The sequence below is a fragment of the Globicephala melas genome, chromosome 13 (assembly GCF_963455315.2).
Source record: "Globicephala melas chromosome 13, mGloMel1.2, whole genome shotgun sequence".
NCBI classification, from domain to species: Eukaryota; Metazoa; Chordata; class Mammalia; order Artiodactyla; family Delphinidae; genus Globicephala; species Globicephala melas.
Genome location: NC_083326.1, coordinates 14,110,271 through 14,129,661, shown reverse-complemented (window position 1 = coordinate 14,129,661; position 19,391 = coordinate 14,110,271). Strand labels below are relative to the sequence as shown.

At 44.6% G+C, this 19,391-nt stretch overlaps 1 protein-coding gene across 4 annotated transcripts in view; it reads left to right on the top strand.

Annotated features, from left to right (window-relative positions):
- Positions 1 to 11,750: 11,750 nt before the first annotated feature.
- The window catches only part of ALPK2 (alpha kinase 2), an 88,095-nt gene continuing 80,454 nt past the window's right edge, over positions 11,751 to 19,391 (top strand). For 3 of the 4 annotated variants that reach the window (XM_070046985.1, XM_070046984.1, XM_070046986.1), the window contains exon 1: positions 11,767 to 13,266. In XM_070046985.1, coding sequence (XP_069903086.1) covers positions 11,890 to 13,266 — 1,377 coding nt within the window. In that variant the 5' untranslated portion in view covers positions 11,767 to 11,889. Of the gene's footprint in view, positions 13,267 to 19,391 lie in introns of all 4 variants that reach the window. The other variant, XM_030868048.3, reaches the window with a different exon arrangement.

Genomic DNA, 19,391 nt, shown 5'->3' with positions numbered 1-19,391 from the left:
TGGCGGTCCAGTGGTTAGGACTCTGCGCTTCCACTTCAGGGGGCACGGGTTCGATCCCTGGTCGGGGAGCTAAGATCCCACATGCCACACGGCGAGGCTAAAAAAAAAAAAAAGAAAAAAGAAAGGAAGCTGGTTGACTCTTGCTGCAGTGGCTTTAAACCCACAGTAGTAGCAGCACAGTGAAGTCCCCAATCTCATGGAGTAGGGATGAGAGGGGGAGTCACACATGAGACAGACCAGTAAAACCAGTAAAGTGGTGACAAAGAGTAAAGGAAAGCCAGGGAGGGAAGGCGTGTCAGGGGAGGAAAGTGCTCTCCAGTGAGCTGCTGGGAGCAGAGATGCGATGGGCAGGAGTGGAAGGGGGGCGTGATTATTACCTGGGCAAGAGTGTTCTCATCAGAGGGAATAGCAAGGGCAGAAGGAAGCCTGGAGGTGGGACTGTGCAAGGTCCCTGTGGCTGGAGAGGGTTGAGGGAGGGGACAGTCGTAGGAGAAGAATCCCAGAGACAAGACTGTTGGGTCTTGGAGGCCATGATCTATGCAAGTTGAATCTTATTTTTGAATGAGATGCAGACACACAGGAGGGTTTCTAAACAGAGAAATGATATCTTCTGGCTTCGTTGTAAAAGGATGCTGCTGGGCTGCTGTGGGGTGAATGTTCTGTCTATAGCGTAGACAGGGCACAGTGGGGGGAGACCTGCAGGCGGCGACTCGGTAATTCAGACAAAAGGTGCAGGGGCTTGGTCCATGGTGGTCCTGGAGAAGGTGGCAGGAAGCCAGCAGGCTCTGGATGCATCTGACAGCACCAGATATGCTGCTGCTGGACCGGATGCTGGAGGGGAGGAGAGGACCGACTCCAAGGTGTGCGGCCCGAGCAATCGGCAGAATGGAGTTGCAGATTTTTTTGAGATGAGAAGCGGGTTTGGATGGGAAAATCGAGGTTTGTTTTGGAGCATGCTGGGTATTTAAATAAACTAACAGTATCATTCCTTTGGAATTCTAAGCTAACTTGCTTTTATGAAAGAGCTCTGGGTCCTCCGAGCCTATGTCCAGTGATACGTTGTTCTCTGTCCTTCTCTCAAGAGGCCATGTCTTTCACAGGTGGATTTGCAGTTTAATCTAGGAGTCTTTGTATTGTCACAATATCCCTTGAGATTTCTGGGACCCTAGCTGGCTTGGTGGCCTGTTGGTGAGGTGCGTGGGGATGGTTTGCGGCCACGCTTGAGTTTTCTTTTGATAAGAGAGGTCAGTCGTCTGTTAACTAAGTCTGTTGGCAGTAAGGCCATGAAATGTTTTCCTTTCTGAAGTCAGTTAGCTCATTTCTGTTCAGAGTGTCTGGTTGGTCTGCATTTGGTCCCAGAGGCTCAAAAAGCTGTAAGGGCTTCCCTGGTGGCGCAGTGGTTGAGAGTCCGCCTGCCGATGCAGGAGATGCAGGTTGGTGCCCCGATCCGGGAAGATCCCACATGCCGCGGAGCAGCTGTGCCCGTGAGCCATGGCTGCTGAGCCTGTGCGTCCGAAGCCTGTGCTCCGCGATGGGAGAGGCCGCAACAGTGAGAGGCCCGCGTACCGCAAAAAAAAAAAAAAAAAAAAAAAAAAAGAAAAGCTGTCAGAAGCTCAGCACTTTTGTGCCAAATGGAAGCCAGGAAACCACTCCCCGGACAAGGCCAGGCTGAGATCCCTCCTCTGCCATTCACTTACTAGCTCCCCTACGTCCTTCGCTAGGGACCCGGAGCTAATGTTCATTTAGCTCAGCGCTATCTGAGCCCTGACTGCTCATCACAGTCACTTGGGAGGCTTAAAAAACACCAACGGCAAAGCCCTTCACCCTGAGATGCTGCTTAATTGATTTTTTTTCGGGGGGGGGGGCCTGGCACTGGTATATTTTTCCCTCTTTTATTTATTTTTTATTTTTTTTGTGGTACGTGGGCCTCTCACTATTGTGGCCTCTCCTGTTGCGGAGCACAGGCTCCAGACGCGCAGGCCCAGCGGCCATGGCTCACGGGCCCAGCCGCTCCGCGGGATGTGGGATCCTCCCGGACCGGGGCACGAACCCGTGTCCCCTGCATCGGCAGGCGGACTCTCAACCACTGCGCCACCAGGGAAGTCCCCCTCTTTTAAATAGATTATTTTTTCGAGCAGTGTTAGGTTCACCGCAAAATGGAGCCGAAAGCACAGTTTCCATATCTACCCGCTGTCCCCAACGCAGACTCTCCCGCTGTCTGCGTCCCCCATGGGACTGGGATGTTTGTTACAACTGATGAGCCTCCACCGACACGTCGTTACCAGCCAGAGTCCAGGGTTTACATCAGGGCTCACTCTCGGCATCGTACAACCTATGGGTTTGGGACAATGTGTAGTGACATCTATCCACCAATATAGTATCATACAGAATTGTTTCACCGCCCTAAAAATCTTCTGGCACTGGTATTTTTTTATAAGCACTCCAAGGGATTCTAGGGTTCAGCCAGAGCTGGGAACTACTGATCTAGAGCTTCGTGTGTGCCAGGTCCTGCTTTAAGCACTTTACAGGAGTGAACTCGCATAATCCTCGTGTCACCCCCTGGCGTAGGCCTATTTATTGTCCTGAGCCACTCAGTAGCTTGTCCAGTATCACATGGTGGACGGGCAGCATGTGAACCCAGGCAGGCTTGCCGCTAAGTCTGTCCCTTACCCGTTATACACTGTACTGACTTCGTAGCCCGCTTCCCCGATCTGCTCGGAACTGCACCTGAGTGAAGAGGAAAAGTAGAATTTCCCTGGCGCTTCTCTCCTGAGCAGAATTCTGTGCTTCCAACCCACAGCGCCTATCCTTCAGGGCCCTCTCCCCACACAGCTCATTTCTTCTCTGTCCCTTACACACGACCTGCTTGTTCCAGCTCCGATACATCTGCCGGGAATGCCCTCGCCTCGTCCCCATCTAGCCAAAGTCTGATCCTCCCCTCTGGGCTCAGGTTACCCGCTCCTGGCTCCGTTCCCTGAGATCCAGGCCACCCTGACCTCTCCCCTCCAATCCACCAGAAGCGCTCACTGCCTCAGCTGTGCCTTTTGGAATATGATGACACTGGAGTTTGCAAATCACATGCTGCTCCCTGCTTAATACCTGAAAATCTTATCTCTCAGCAAAATTGGTAGCTCCCCCAGGGAAGGAAACAAGTCTTTTTCCACCCATTTTTTTCTCTCCCTTTTCAAGTGCCATGCAGTGTGCCGGGCATATGTGGTCGTAGGTCCAACAGGACACATGGGAGGATGGGGTGTTCCTGCTTAGCAGAGGCCTCAGGAGAGTGGGAGCACACCTTCCTCACCCTGGTACCCTGTGCAATGTGGTGAGCATCTCACAGAATGATTTCCACTCTTCCCTAAATGACTGCGCTGATCTGCTTCCCAGTGAATTGGAGCCTGAGGTCCAAACCCTTCAGTCTGGGATGGAAAATCGTTCACCCTCTGGGCCCTGCCCACCTCCTGGTGGGCGACTCTTTGTCCTCACTGGCCTGGGTCCACCCCACTTTCTGCCTGTGGTTTGGCGTAAATATTAATTGCATCCCTCCTCACTCTCTAAAGCGTCCTGCTTCAAGAGTAAATCATGCAGTTGCCCTAACTTTCAGCTCAGCACTCCGCCGGCTTGCAAATGAAGCATGGTTTGTTGTTTTCCGTGAGGGCCCAGAGCTTTCCCACCCCCTCTCACCTTTGGCCGTTCCTTCTGCCCGGAACGGGCAGCCCCCTTCCCAACCTCAGGCGTGTACCAGCCTTCCTTCCAGAATCCTACTGTGTATTTCCTAGACCTGCTTCAGCTTTCAAGTTCCCAGGATACCATTTTCATATGCCAGCCCCCTACCCCCAAATTTCTATAATTGGTCTGATTTTTAATGGTTAGCACGTACTGTCCTGTACTGGAGCTGCTTATATAGACACCTCGTTTCCCTTATTGGATGGGGAGCTCCTGAGGCGGGCGTAGGAATTTAACAACTTTATCTTCCATACAGCAGCTAACTCAGTGCCTTACACGTGGGAGAGATTTCTTCTTTTTTTTAGTTGTGTAACTTAAGAGAGTCGCGTCTTCTTTGGACCTCAGTTCCAAAATCTGTAAAATAAATCATCTCTGTATCAGTCAGGGTCTAACCAGAAAGACAGCAACCAAGCATTAAATGCAGGGTTACACAGGTGATGGAGCCAAACAGGCGGATATATTCCCATATCCTTCACGCTATTTCTGGTTGCTAGTCTGTTCCAGCTATTTGTCTGTTCTTATGGTCATAATCTGTGTGTGTGTGTGTGTGTGCGCGCTAGTAGTGGTGTAGTATAGTGAAGACAGAGATCTTATAATACTGTTCATTTTTTTTTTTTTTTTTTTTTTTGCGGTACGTGGGCCTGTCACTGCTGTGGCCTCTCCCGTTGCGGAGCACAGGCTCCGGACGTGCAGGCTCAGCAGCCATGGCTCACGGGCCCAGCCGCTCCGCAGCATGTGGGATCCTCCCGGACCGGGGCATGAACCTGTGTCCCCTGCATCGCCAGGCGGACTCTGAACCACTGCGCCACCAGGGAAGCCCCTGTTCATTTTTATTAGGGGAATTTGCAGCTAAAATCCCTAGCTGCAAATTTGTTTTGCATTTGTTTTCCTTTTGATCAATTTCTTGAACCTAATATGGTTTTTGACAGTTTTGTCCAGTTTCATAGTTCCTATTGGAAAAGGGGATTTACTAACTTCTTCCTCTGCCATATCTGGAAGTCCCCATATTCATTGATTTTTGAGTGTTGATCCAGCCTTGTTTTTCTCAGATAACCTCACTTGTTTAGAATGTATACATTTTTCTAAATATTGTGGATTTGGCTGGCTAATATTTTTAAGGACTTTTGCTGATATTGGGCAGTGAGGTCCCCCAGAGATTAGCATCAGCAGGAAGCCGCCATCCCCTATCTGCAGAGACAAAGGGAGGCGGCAGGGCTACCAGTTCCAGATGGGCCTGTCCTGTAGGACCTGGAGCTACAGGAGGGTAGAAATGCCTGCTAGAAATGCCACCTGAAGCTGGCTTCTCATGTCTTCCCACCCTCCCATCTCCTGCCTTCTTTTGGTCAAATGCAGCAGAAAGCTGGTGGTCCTGGGAGCTGGGGAGATGCAGCCTCCAGGGGCCAACTCTGTGATACAGAGCAAAAGAGGGGACGCGGTGGGCAGAGAGGGTGGGAGGTAGGCAGTCCCTCGAGCAGCACGGCCCAAAGGACCCCTTCAGCTCTCCAGGTGTGCGGCTCAGTACATCTGTCGGATAAATAACTAAATAAATTGGTACATATACCAGGAATCTCCTCATCAGGTTTGAAATACGTCCAGCTGCTTATGGAAAATTTCAAGAAATTCTGTGTGTTTCTAGTGTTGGAATTCTTCCATCTGTATAATAAATATAGCTTTGGGGCATATAAGGGGCTTGCTTATTCCTTTAGTTATTCTGAATAAGTCAATTTATAAAATGGATAGCAGCAGTTAGGCAAGTCATAAAATACAGACACTTAGTGTCAGAAAATATTATGACCCTCACCAGGTGCTGTGACTGCATAGAGGACGAGGATGTCATCATGTAAGTATTTATTGAGCCCAGCCTCTCCCCTTCATGCTGCACGACCGGGCATGGCTCAGGGAGGGGGTGGGGAGACACTGCAGACTGCTTGTTCCCAGATCTTGTTTTCTTCCACTGGAAGGTGGAATATAATAAAATAGAATAATATCTGAAATTCAGAGAGGATTCCAAATCTTACCTCTAGCCAGTAGTTTCAGCTTCCACTCCTATGAACTCTGTCTTCAGGGCTCCTGGCCAGATTGCACAGTTTGAGCGTCAGCAATTTTAACATTGTTGGGAGAGTTTTTTGGGGAGCAGGCAAATGACCTCCAGGAGACAAGAGGGGAAAGGAACAGCGACAGGAGCTGGGCTAATCTGCTTTTCAGTCCAGATGGGGAGTAGTAACTTATTTTATTTGTGCCAGTGGAATCATGAATAAATAAATGTATGAAATAATGCATTTGAAAACACAACACCCTTAGGGGATGATGCCAGTGATGGTGATGATGATGGTGACTGAAGTGTAGGGATTTAAAAGTGTATCCGGCAAGATGGGAATAAAGACACAGACCTACTAGAGAATGGACTTGAGGACATGGGGAGGGGGAAGGGTGAGGTGGGACGAAGTGAGAGAGTGGCATGGACATATGTACACTACCAAATGTAAAACAGATAGCTAGTGGGAAGCAGCCACATAGCACAGGGAGATCAGCTCGGTGTTTTGTGACCACCTAGAGGGGTGGGATAGGGAGGGTGGGAGGGAGACTCAAGAGGGAGGGGATATGGGGATATATGTGTATGTATAACTTATTCACTTTGTTATAAAGCAGAAACTAACACACCATTGTAAAGCAATTATACTCCAATAAAGATGTTTAAAAAAAATAAAATAAAATAAAAGTGTATCCGTTTGGATAGGTCTTTTGCACTGGTAGCTAAAGAAAAAAATGATTGCATGTCTTTAATTGCACTTGTTACATTCTGTTCCCCAACCCCTGTCTTCATGTTCTTATTTTATAGCGTTATTAGTCCTATGGATACTTGCCCTGGGCTCTTAGTTCTCACTCACATTTATAACACTTGCTCACAAGGCACAAAACCATCCTAAGTCAGTGCGATCCCAAGGAACTTCTAGAATTAGCGCCCCTCCCCGCCTCCTGCCACCCCACCTCCACCCCAGCATGGATGGAAACCAGCCTCCTCCTTCCCAGGTCAACGTTTGGGTTAGCCCATTGTTTGCCACGATTGTTATCCACTGCTGCAGGCAGCCATGATGTTAAATTATCGCCTCTGAATTTTTTGGACAAATGCCCTCAGGGAAAATATTGTTCATGCTGGGTGAGCTCTGAATCAGGTCACAGAAAGACAGTCTCATGAGTGAGGTCTTCCAGGAAAGCACCAGACAGGTCAAATCGTGATGATTCCCTGGGAATTGGGCTTTGGAGTTGCTCCAACCCCGTTCTGCTTCCTTCAGTGGCTGCCAGGCTGCTAATTTTCACTGTGATTGTGGGCTCTTGGTTCCCAAGACTACCATGGAACTAGGGATGGGGGGAGAGGACTAGGGCAAGTTAAACTGCAAAAAAACTCACTGTTCTTACTGAGATTCAGCCATTTTTTGTTGAATAAATGCTACCTACATGGCCTTTGGCTGACGTTTAGAGCTCTGAAAAAGTTGATTCAGACAAATTTCGCCCGTGTTCTTGTTGCTTTTATAAAGGAGGAAACTTCCAGGCGTCCTTATTTCACAGTTTTTGCTGATGCCCTCCATCTTCCACCTCTACCATGCCATTTAGCACAGAATTGACTTACGTCATTATGATAAGTGAATATTTATATTATTTTCTTAATTTAGAAATTTGGAAAACTTGTATCCTTCGTTATAAGCTTGATAGTTTCCCAATAGTTCAAAATTGTTCTTATACAATCAGTAGTAATATTAAGGAATGGGAATCTTAAACATATTGTATATTGAACCATATTAATATTTGGAGATCTTATGAACCAAGTTTTTCCAAATGACTAATACATGATGTTACAAAATCATACATGGGTTAGAGATGTATGTAAAATACAATTTAGACCAATGGACTCTATGTAACAAGTATGAAAAATTCACTGGTATGGTTTCAGATTCCACATTGCAACTAATCTTTGTGTAGTATCAAAGAGGTTATCTACAATCATATGAAAAGACCATTAAAATACTGCTTCCTTTTCCAACTACATATCTGTGTGAGGACAGAGTTTCCTCATACACTTCAACCCAAACAATGTGGTGTATCACATTGAAAACAGAAGCAGATACAAAACTCCAGCTGTTTTCTATTAAGCCACATGAAAAAATGTAAAGCAATACCACTCTTCCAATTTTACTTTGTTTTGGAAAAATATGGGTATTTTTCATAAAAATATGTTATTTATGCAAACATGTAATGAGTTAATTTTTGTTATTTTTGAAGGGATAAACAAATGTTTTTGATTTTTCTCAGTTTTAATTTTAATATGGTCAGCATTGATGGATATAACCTCCATAAACAAACGTTCTTTGAGCGTTCAATTATTTTTGAGGGTTTGAAGGGGTCCTGCTGCCAAAATGTTTGAGAACCTCTGGTTTAGGCTAATTCCAGACGGTTCAAGCTCAGAAGAAGCTCCATCTACTTAAGGTCACATGCATCCCTTTTTCTCTGATATGGAAATGTTTAACTTAGAAAGAACCTAGAGTATTCAGGCAAGATTTTCACAGCAAAGTGGAAGAAGGCTGCTGTCTCCTTCAGGCAAGAGGAAAGGTATGCAAGGAGAGAATGCAATTAATTGTTCAGGGAAATTCTTCCAGGATGGTTTTGCATTCCTGTCGAATCACTGTGGGGCACACTCTGCCAGCATCTTGCAAAGATTCTAAACGCTGATGCTAAGTTCACACCATTTCAGCAGGTACCACTGAAGTCCCTTTTTTGAACTCCCTTTGTCCTCCTGGACCGCACCATACAGCTTGGCACAGAACTGACCCACAAAATCCTCTGAGAAATTTGCAGTCTCTCCCCCCGGTAGATTTTGAGTCATTTTAGGGCTGGACATGATGTCTCCCCCATCTCCCTGACCCTTCTTCAGCTCTTACCATCATATTGGTTCATACTCTTGTTGTCAGTTGACCCATCAAGATGAAAACTTAGAATAGAAAGATTTTATTTGCAAATATGATCTCTCTCTACACGCTATCATTTCCCTTCTCTGAATGTCCGTTTTCTAACAGGATTCACAGAGCCAAGCAACAGAGTCAGAGGCTCTGGTTTCCTATCCGAGCTCCACCACTTACCTACTTTGTCACTTTGGGGAAATGGCTCCTTGGAGCCTCAGTTTTGCAGACAGGGAGCAGCTAGCACACTGTATAATAGAGGAGGTATTCAGCAAAGGCTGGGTTCCTTGCCCGATTTTCTCCACCTCCTTGTTAGGATGTTTAGAGATAATTACTAGGGCATGCCAACCGCAAACCGTAACTCTCTCAAAGGCACTTATTAGCCAGTGAGAAGTAAATTATACTTAATCCAGTTCCTTTTCCTCTTTAATGTACTCTGGATGACTTGTAAATCTTATATCCGCTAAAACACACGTTCCATAAAGTCCCACATTACTAAATCATAACATTTCCCGATCTGTTAATCTAGCCATTCAGAAGTTAAGTATATTTAATTCATTTATCTTCTCCATATTTTTCTCAACTTTGTTTTGTTTTCCCTCCTTGATTCTAGAGAATCATCTCTATTTCCTCCTTTATTGCTTTCTTACCTGGTCCTTTGTGCCTCTTGGTCTTGTTTTCCTCTCTTCCTTTTCCTTCTTCCCACGCAAGTTATAGTACCTTCAGGATAACTGGTTTGTCCAGCAGAGGGATCATGGCCTGCATAAATCAGGAAGTCACAATTACTTGGGATTTTCTAGTAGCCCATGGTGCTGTTTCACACCCCTTGTAAGCTCTCGACTGAGGCCAGATCTCCAAGAGCTAATCAAAAAGAGGCAGAAAGGGAATGATGTGGGCAATGTGAAACTCATGCAAAAGTCATTTTCTCTTCATGCCTCCCTCAGCTTTAATTGAAGAGACCTAAGCCTAATTAATGGTGATGAGGATGAGGGTGTCTCCAAGGGTGGATCAAGGACAGTTTGTAGCAGAATGCATCTGGGAACTTGAAAAGTAAATTCTTAGGCCCTTTACTCAGATTCTGATTCAAGAATTTTGAATGGAGTTCCCTGATAATTCTTCTGCATACTTCTTGAGAACCAGCGATAACCTGATCTTAGCACTGCCTCATCCTTTCTTTTTTTTTTTATTAAGTTATATTTGACCTACAACACTGTGTAAGTTGAAGGTGTACAATATATTGATTTGATACGTTTATATTGCAATATGACTGCCATAGTAGCGTTAGCTAATACCTCTCTCACATCACTATAAGTAATTATCACTATATATATATAGTGATATATATAGTGATATATATCACTATATATATCACTATTATCACTATAAGTAATTATCATTTTAGCACTTTTACGTTCTTACAGAGTACATGTGGCATAAAATTTCTGCTTTACCAAGTCCCTTCACATTGATTTTTTTTTTTCATTTGAACCTCAGAATAACTTTGTGAAATAGACAGGAGCAGGTACTGTTTCCCCTGGAAATTTGCCCTAAATTTTAGTCTCCCCAGGCTGTTGGTCAGGGCAAATCCAGAGATTAGCTTTGGGTCAGGCTTGGCCAACCTCGGCCACCCCTGAATGTCTTCTACTTGGGAACCAAGTTACCAAAAGAAACAAGGTATTAATAAAATTGGAATCAGTCTATGATTTCTGAAAATGAGGCCTATGTGAGCAGGCACCCAACGACTGAGGGCTTACGAGCACATGAGCTCAGGAGACAGTGAGGTCCCTCCAGTAAGGAAGAGAGAGGATAAGGAAGACGGTGTCCCGTAGCTGTAAGCGTCTAACACTGACCCTCCTGGGTTAGATATTTGTGCATCTTTTACGTGCACCAGTCAGTAAAGGTCTGAGCATCATCTCTAAGTCTGAGCCAGACCCTCAGCTCCTGCCTTCTGAAAGTGGTTGCCTCTGAGCTGGGTAATACATAGCGTGAGATCAGCAGTGTTACAATTACAATGAGGTCCAGTGAGATAAATAAGAATGCAAATATAAAGCAAGTATAACAAGTTTTTATTGGGACTGCAGAGCCTGGATAAGGGTCTTAATGGTAAAGGTCAGCAAAGCAGGTCGGGCTCCAGGCTCCATGTGGCTCCAGTCAAGAAAGGGAGGAGCCACCGAGCACCATCCCTCGTGGAGCAGGGAGGGAGAGCAGGCTTGGTGGGATCCAGGATTCGGTTTCTTCCCTGCTGGGCCAAAGCCAAACACCTGGCGGGTCTTGGTCAGGATGGCATGTGGACATTGGTTTCCAACCAGAGGGGTTCATGGCTGTGATTTAGGCTTTAGAATCATGTTAAATTAAAGAGGAAATGGCACTATGCTTCATACACATCCTAGTATGGTATCATCTATACAGCCTCCTGGCAAGAACCATGCCTTCTTAGCATGGTCTTAAAAAGAGTTACTGCTTATACTATTCCATTACAGGAGTTAGAGTACTTTAGTTATTTGTGTATAATACCTTACTCCAGAAAGTAATGCTTTTTCAAACTCCCATAACATAGAATGACTTAAAATAAAAGGAGAGAAGACGAAACTAGAATATAAAACGTTTCTCCATTCATCTGAGTAATTCATAGCATTTTCAGTTTGGGGTAAGATCGTGAAGAGTCTTAAGGGAAACTGCTGAGCATCTCAGCCAGTTGCCTCTGACCACAAACCCCTTCCTAGGGGAACCACAGATCTCCTTGAGTGTGCAGGAAAACCATGGTCATTTTCTGTGTGTGCCATGAGGCAAGAAATGTAGGCATGCAAACTTACCTGTATCTTCTCTTCATCCTAGCGGTACCCAAAACGACGCTGCTATTTATCAAATCTCTGCTAAAAACTGTTTGGGGTTGATCTGCGGCTCTGCAGTGAAGATCCATTGAAGTGGAGCTTCAATCCACGGAAGAGGAGTGTCCGTCAGAGAATCAACAGCTCTCTCTTAACCCGAAAGATGACAGGAACACAGTTTGCAAACGTGAGACCTGTGAGCAGGAAAGCACACATCAAACTGATGAGAAAGAGCATCCTATAAGGAAGAAGAAAGTATCGCCTCGGGTCCTCCCGCATCAGCTGACTCCGCCTCCTCCAAATTCAATGGTGCGTGTTCACTCCAGCTATTGGCTGATAATGCCCTTGGTACATCCAGTTCTGAAAATCCCTTGGATGTTAAAGACATGAGGCAAACTGAAGAGGCTCATGATCCCGACAACACAGAGGACGTTGCAGAGGGGTTGCTTTGTTCTAATTCAAGTAATATTCCCGATAAACAAGATGTGTGTGGCCACAGGACAGTGCATTCCGAACTATCAAGGTTAATGGATGGTGCCTTAGACACCAATGGCCCGAATGAAGAAGTCTTCAACTCTAGTCATCAAAATCCCACAGTACAGAAATCCATCAGCTTTAGCCTGCCGCTGATGGAGGTAGCCTCATCCACTTCCCCAGGTGACAGGGCCACGGGCAACAAGACTGTCAGCCGCCCGGCTTCCAGCACAGACTTTGACAGTGATTATGAACTCTGCTCAGAGATAACCCTAACCTACGCCGAGGAGTTTTCAGACAATGACCTGGAGTATCTGGAATGTTCCGACGTCATGACAGATCACTCTAATGCAATTTGGCAAAGGGACCTGCAGGGGACTGAGCGTGTTTTTTTATTAGAAAGCGATGACGAAGAGATGGAATTCAGTGAGTGTTGCCTGGGTGGATGTGAGCATTTCCTCAGTGAAATGGGTTGTGAGCCTCTGGTGTCGGATGACACCGGGCCTATGGATGCCACCGCTGGCCTCTGTGGTCATCACTCACCATACCAAGAAGTGGAGGTACGGAGCAGCTTAGCCTCCATGCACAGTGCCTCATCCCCGCAGACAGGGATGACCCTGCCTGTGGGACCTCACCAGGATGGAACGTCTGTGGTCACAGACCAGGGGAGATATAAACCACCCACTGCCCCTGAAGCTGCTGAAGATGGCTATCCAGGAATTCAAGGGGAAACCAGAGACGGCCACCAGGCAGGAAAGGAATTTGCCAGTGACAATCTGCTAAACATGGATAAAGCAGTAACAGAGAGAGAGAGGAAGCACTTATCTGGTGAGTTAGGAAAATCAGGGATGAACCAGTGTTTGGAGACTGTGGCTGAGAAAAGAGTAGGGGGGAAAGACTTATTGAGCCGGAGGGGCTCAGAGAAACCTGCCAGGGCGAGGCGACCGGGGATTAAGGGAAAAGCCAAGAAGCTGAACCCCAACCTGGAAGAAGGGGCAACAGAAGCCCCCCTGAATCGCCTGTATCCCAGAGGACCTGTGAAGCACCCACTAACCCCAAGTGACAAAAGAGAGAGTTCCCATGCCAAAGCAGAAGCGACTGGTTTGAATTCCCAGCTCCATGCAGGAGGCTGTGCTACTCCAACCCAAGCAGAGCAAGAAGCAAACATCCTGCAGACTCCACCAGGCTCACTCTCCAAAGAAGGGAGCTTGGACTTGCAGGGAGAAGGAGTGTGGGTTAAAAACGTACTTGAAACAAGCAGGATTCCAGACTGGAGTGATCATCTTCAGGTAAGACTCCTCTTTTAAAAAATTATAAGCTAAAATGTATTTGTGCGTGCGCACGTGTGTGTATGTCCCTTCCCTTCACATTCACAATTGCTGTTCCACAATGTACATCAAAATGGTTCTTCCAGTACCATCAGGGTACTTGTGAATGACAGGGGCTGCTGCTGGGAAGGAAATCTGGTTTTGAAAAAAGGGCCAGATAAACCCTAAGCCATCCTAATTATAGCAAAAGACAGATAGAAGTAAGAGGCACTAATAGGATTCTGGACAGCTGGAAAAAGAAATTTGATATTTTGTCTACTGCGTGTGTTTTACCAGGCAATGTCACTATTTAGAAAGTTTTTAAGCAAATGTTTTGGGTGTAGCTTGTAAAAAGAAAAAACCAAAACATTCTTTTTAGTGATGTTTCGGGGCAGTTTGAAAACTGGTAAGTGCTGGCTTTTATCAGAATTCGTAGTATGAATGAAAGATTTCTGTGTGTCTAAATGATTTGCAGAATTCACTTGATGCTGGAGAAAGTAGATAAAGTAGATTTTGCTGTGCTCAAAAATCAAAGTAGGTTTTTGAATGAATGTCTGTTTTATTTTATTTTTCTTAGACCACAAAGTATTAAAGAGGCTAAGAAAACACAACAGGAAGCCAAAAAAAAAAAAAAAGTTTTACTCTATTACTGATGTGGGGGTGTATTTGAAAAAGATGCAATTGAATTAATGGGAATAATTAATGTACAAATATGTTATGCTTGATATATGAACTTATTATATTTATAATTTTAAAGGGTTCCAAATGGGCTTTGAACTGATGCTATGCTATGACCAAGATTTGGTTTTTGGAAATAAATACCTAAGAAAAGTTATTTATCAATTATTTTTACTCAGCCTCTGTTCTCCCTTCTCCCAACTTTGTGGTTGGGACCTAGTGTTGTTTTTATAGAAGCCTAGATATACTCCAAAGAAAATTAAGTATTCCCAAATGCATTCAAAGTTATTGAACTCCCTTTGTGAAAAAATAAAAATTTAATATATTGATTTCTAAAGACCCAGTGATAAAATAGCCTAAAAGTCTCCAGATCCAGGGTAGTTTTTTCCTGAGCAAATTGTTCTGTTCCACGGGCCAAATTAGCCGTATGAAGGTCACATTTATACTTTACTTCTTTTCAGGAGTGCCAGCTTTATCCTTTTTGGTTGTTTAACACACCAATGACCACAGATTCATGCCCAAGAGGAGTTTATGGAGGCGGTTTGGCCAAAAAGTAATACAAAATTAAGTTATAATGTAAATTTTTCCATGTCAATAAATATAGCATTTCCCTTTCTACTCATAAAATGCTCTTCCTGACTCAGCTAAGTGCCTTTTCACAGTCGTTTATCCATGTTGAGCGTTTCACTGGGCAAATTGCTTCAATTATTAAAGGTTGAGTGTGGAGCAAGGGGAAGTGGGGAGCAAAGTGGCCCAAAAAAAGTAAGTGAAGGAGAGGGGGCTATTGACAATGTTAGTTTTAGACCCATCACTGTGGGAGGCAATGCCTAGCTCCCTCAGCTGCCAAAAGTTGAGAGGCGCTCAAGGAAGGAGCCCCCTTTGTCACCCTGAATTCTGAGATGGAGAGCCCTGGGGACCAGGAAGCTCACTTGTTTCCTGGCAACGCAGTGAAATAGAAGGGGCGGTCCCTGGGACACTCTTGTCTCTGCCAAACTACTAATGGGACTCTTGCTCACACAGTTACACATTCATGGATGCACACCTACCTTGCCAGCTATCAGCTCAAGGTCCCATCTGTGGTTTCACACATGACCAAGGCAATTATCTCAGGACACTGAACATGAATTTTTAGAAAGCTTGCATTCTGCAGATAGAGGGGCCATTTCTCACTCTGCTGTTCTCAGTAGCAGAGTCGACCTCTCACTCAAGGGACAATTTGAGTAGAAGGTATATATTAAATAGTTCCGTGTAGCCCCAAGTTAGAAATAGGATCTCTGTACCTGTGGCATTTATTGACCCTTAACTAAAGCAGGAACGTTCTGCCACAGGTATAGTGGCATAGTGAGTGCAGATTTCTTTTACCCATGCAAAAAGTTACTCTCTAACTGTAGGAGATGTCTGTATTTCTTACACATGTACGCAGCATAGCCACATTTACAGGAAATGGCTAAATATCATTGCACATGTGACACCAAAGCATTAGGGGGTCATTGGGAACTAAATCAAATTTTTTATAATATTGCTAAAGAAAAAAAAAGCCAGCCCAAGATTGGTGAATCTTTCCATAACTAAGTCAAAAGACATTTAAAATATTTATTCTCAGACATCTGAGGCTCGTGGGAACTTAAAATTGGTTAAAAATCCTTGGTTGAAGGTAACATTAATAAATTTGCCCTCTCCTGACTCTTGCCTGATTCACTTCCTTGAAGGTGACTAGCAGTAGAAACAGTGACCAGCATCTTATCTTTTAGTATTTTCTCTTCATCTGTGTATTGCTTTTAGCATGCTGAGAAAAATTCCATATCTCTAATTCTACGTTACAGGAACAAGGCAAACGTGTAGACTAAACTGAATCCAGGAGTCCTTACTTGCTGTCTTCCTTTCCCACTCTAACAAGGCAAAGCCATCTTGTTCTGATTTGTCTTGAAATAGTACTTACCCAGGCTAAGACTGAAAAGCCCCCAGTTGCTCTACATTTATGGAAGATTCCTAAATTAATCCCAGTTTGGGAGTGGAAAACAGAAAGGGTACCCCAGGCTAACTTGAATCATCTTCCAGGGTCACACTGCCAATCGTTCACCTTGGTTCTGATCTTGCTTTCTTGACCCAACTCAGAGGCAGGGCCGGCCAGTCTGCCCCTCTTAAGTTTCCTTGTAGCCACACTGGGGTAAGATCATCCTCACTCTTAAATCAGAAGTACTGTGTCTGTCCTTCTGCAGAGCTGCCAGCTTCACCCCAGAGAGATTTGCATTGCTCTCTGGGATCATGGGAACTCAAGTGTACGGTATGGAAATGTATTCTTAGGTTCTGATAGTTAAGAATCTTCCTGACCAGGAATCAGCAGAAAGGGTGAGCTCCATGATGGTAGTGAGTTCGGTCACTGTTTTGTTCACTGCAATGTCCCAAGTCCTTGGAATAGTACTGGTCACGTAATAGGCACTCAATAATTGAATGAGTAAACAGCCAGATGGTACTAGATAACTAGATTGAGTCCTCTCCCTTTTTTTCTTGATGAGTCTGGCTAAAGGTTTGTCAATTTTGTTTATCTTCTCAAAGAACCAGCTTTTAGTTTCACTCATCTTTGCTATTGTTTTCTTCATCTCTATTTTATTTATTTCTGCTCTGATCTTCATGATTCCTTTCCTTCTACTAACATTAGGTTTTGTTTGTTCTTCTTTCTCTAGTTGCTTTAGGTGTAAGGCTAGGTTGTTTGAGACTTTTGTTTCCTGAGGTAAGATTGTATTGCTATAAACTTCCCTCTGAGAACTGCTTTTGCTGCGAATTCCAGGTATAGTCATGTATGATTCTAATATTCATTGGTCTCAACTACTTTATGGCCTTCATTGTCATAAGTACATTCCTTGGTTCCCCTCATATACCACCTTTCTACTAGGAAATTGCTACCCATTGCTCTTCTGGCCCTGGGGATGGATTGGTTTATGCTAAACTGACCACACTTTGCATTCGGCTTCCTTGTGAATGCTGGTAATTCAGATACAACCTTGGCCTTGTTGGTGGCTTATCAGCTCTCACAAATTGCTAACTAGATCCAGGAAGATCTTACCACATCCCCCTAGCATTCAAGACCCTCCACAATATTGCTTCTGTTTACCTCTGAGAGGCAAAGCAGACGTACACGCTGGCTACCTTACCTGGAAAAGGAAGACTTTTCTCAGAATGTGTTTTTTCCATCTTCTGGTCTGGAACGCCATCACTCAGCTTGTTGCTAGCTCAGCTCACCTACTCCTTCAAGGCCAAGGTGCAGGTCCTTCAAACTGTACTTCCCCTGAAGCACTTTCCTCATCCCTAACTATGATTTCTCCTTCCAGAGAAACAGCATGCTTGTCCTCATTCTTTGTATAGTATGGTGAGCTCTGGACCTGAGTTTGGTTCCTGCCCTACTGCTTTCTGACTCTGTGCCCTGGGAAAAACTACTTAAGCTCTCCCAGCCCCAGTTTCCTCATCTAAAACAAAATAATACTAATAACAATAATAATAACAACCACCACCACCTCACAGAGTGTTGTACGGATTAAATGCTCAGCACAGTACCTATTATGCAGTTAACATTTCATAAGTGTTTTCATTTTTCAATTTATTATTTACCTTCTTAATCCATATGTCCTTTCTCCCCATATCAGCCTCCTTTTGGCCGGCTACAAGAGGATTTAATACCTTTTTTTAATTGAAATTTTTAATGAGATATTGTACGTGCACATATAGTTGTAAGAAATGAGACAGAGCGCTGTACACTGTGCCCAGCTTCCCCCGATGGTAACATTTGGCAAAACTATAGCATACTTTTCACAACCAAGACATTGACATTGATACCATCTGTTGATCTTATTCAGATTTTCCCAGTTTTACTTGTGCTTCTGTATGTGTGTATGTATGTGTGTGTAGTAAGATCTATAGAAATGTGTCACTTGTGTAGGCTCATGTGATAAATGTGGTAGGAAAGTTCATTTAAGTGCAGCCGAGTAGCTAGGCAGGCAGTGTAATAACACGGTATACGGCAGCTTGAAATGTGCGTGGCCACCCAGTGACAGGCAGACACAGGTCTCCAGTAAAATTCTTTTAAAGCATAGGAAAATATAAGCTAATAATCTAAACCGTCTTGCAATATAGTTTTCATATCTGGGACAGAACCATCTGAGATTCGAATTCATCTGCATAATAAAATGCATCACCCCAAATAACAACTGTTAGCACTGACTCAGGAAGGCGGGTAAGCCAGCTCTCTGCTGATGATGGGAAGGGCCGAAGTTTATAATCACTCATCTCTCAGAACGTGGCAGTCACGCCTCTTGTCAGCACTACTCCACGGCTGACCCAGGGAGTAACACAAACGTTTGTTTTGTTTTTAATCACAAAGCCCACTGTGCCACTTCTGCCTAAACCCATTACCATCCTGGACCTGCATGATTACTGCTCACTGCAGGTGTTATACTCAGTCGGTATTAAATAATCAACGGCCGGCCATCATCAAAAAATCTGCAAACAGTAAATGCTGGAGACGGTGTGGAGGAAAGGGAACCCTCCTGCACTGCTGGCGGGAATGTACGTTGATACAGCCACTACGGAGAACAGTATGGAGATTCCTTAAAAAACTACAAATAAAACTACCATACGACCCAGCAATCCCACTACTGGGCATATACCCTGAGAAAACCATAATTCAAAAAGAGTTATGTACCAGAATGTTCACTGCAGCTCTATTTACAATAGCTGAGACATGGAAGCCACCTAAACGCCCATCGACAGATGAATGGATAAAGAAGATATGGCACATATATACAATGGAATATGAGTCAGCCATAGAAAGAAACGAAATTGAGTTATTTGTAGTGAGGTGGATGGACCTAGAGTCTGTCATACAGAGTGAAGTAAGTCAGAAAGAGAAAAACAAATACTGTATGCTAACACATATATGGAATCTAAAAAAAAAAAAAAAGGTCATGAAGAACCTAGGGGCAGGACGCGAATAAAGATGCAGACCTACTAGAGAATGGACTTGAGGATATGGGGAGGGGGAAGGGTAAGCTGGGACAAAGTGAGAGAGTGGCATGGACATACATACACTACCAAATGTAAAACCGATAGCTAGTGGGAAGCAGCCGCATAGCACAGGGAGATCAGCTTGGTGCTTTGTGACCACCTAGAGGGGTGGGATAGGGAGGGTGGGAGGGAGGGAGATGCAAGAGGGAAGAGATATGAGGGTATATGTATATGTATAGCTGATTCACTTTGTTATAAAGCAGAAACTAACACACCATTGTAAAGCAATTATACTCCAATAACGATGTTAAAAAAAAAAAAATCAAGGGAAGCTCGTTAGTACCTACAGCCTTGCTACTCACCTTGTGGTCTGCAGACCAGCTTGGCAGAATGCAAAATCTCAAGCCCCGCCCCAGTCTTGCTGAATCAGA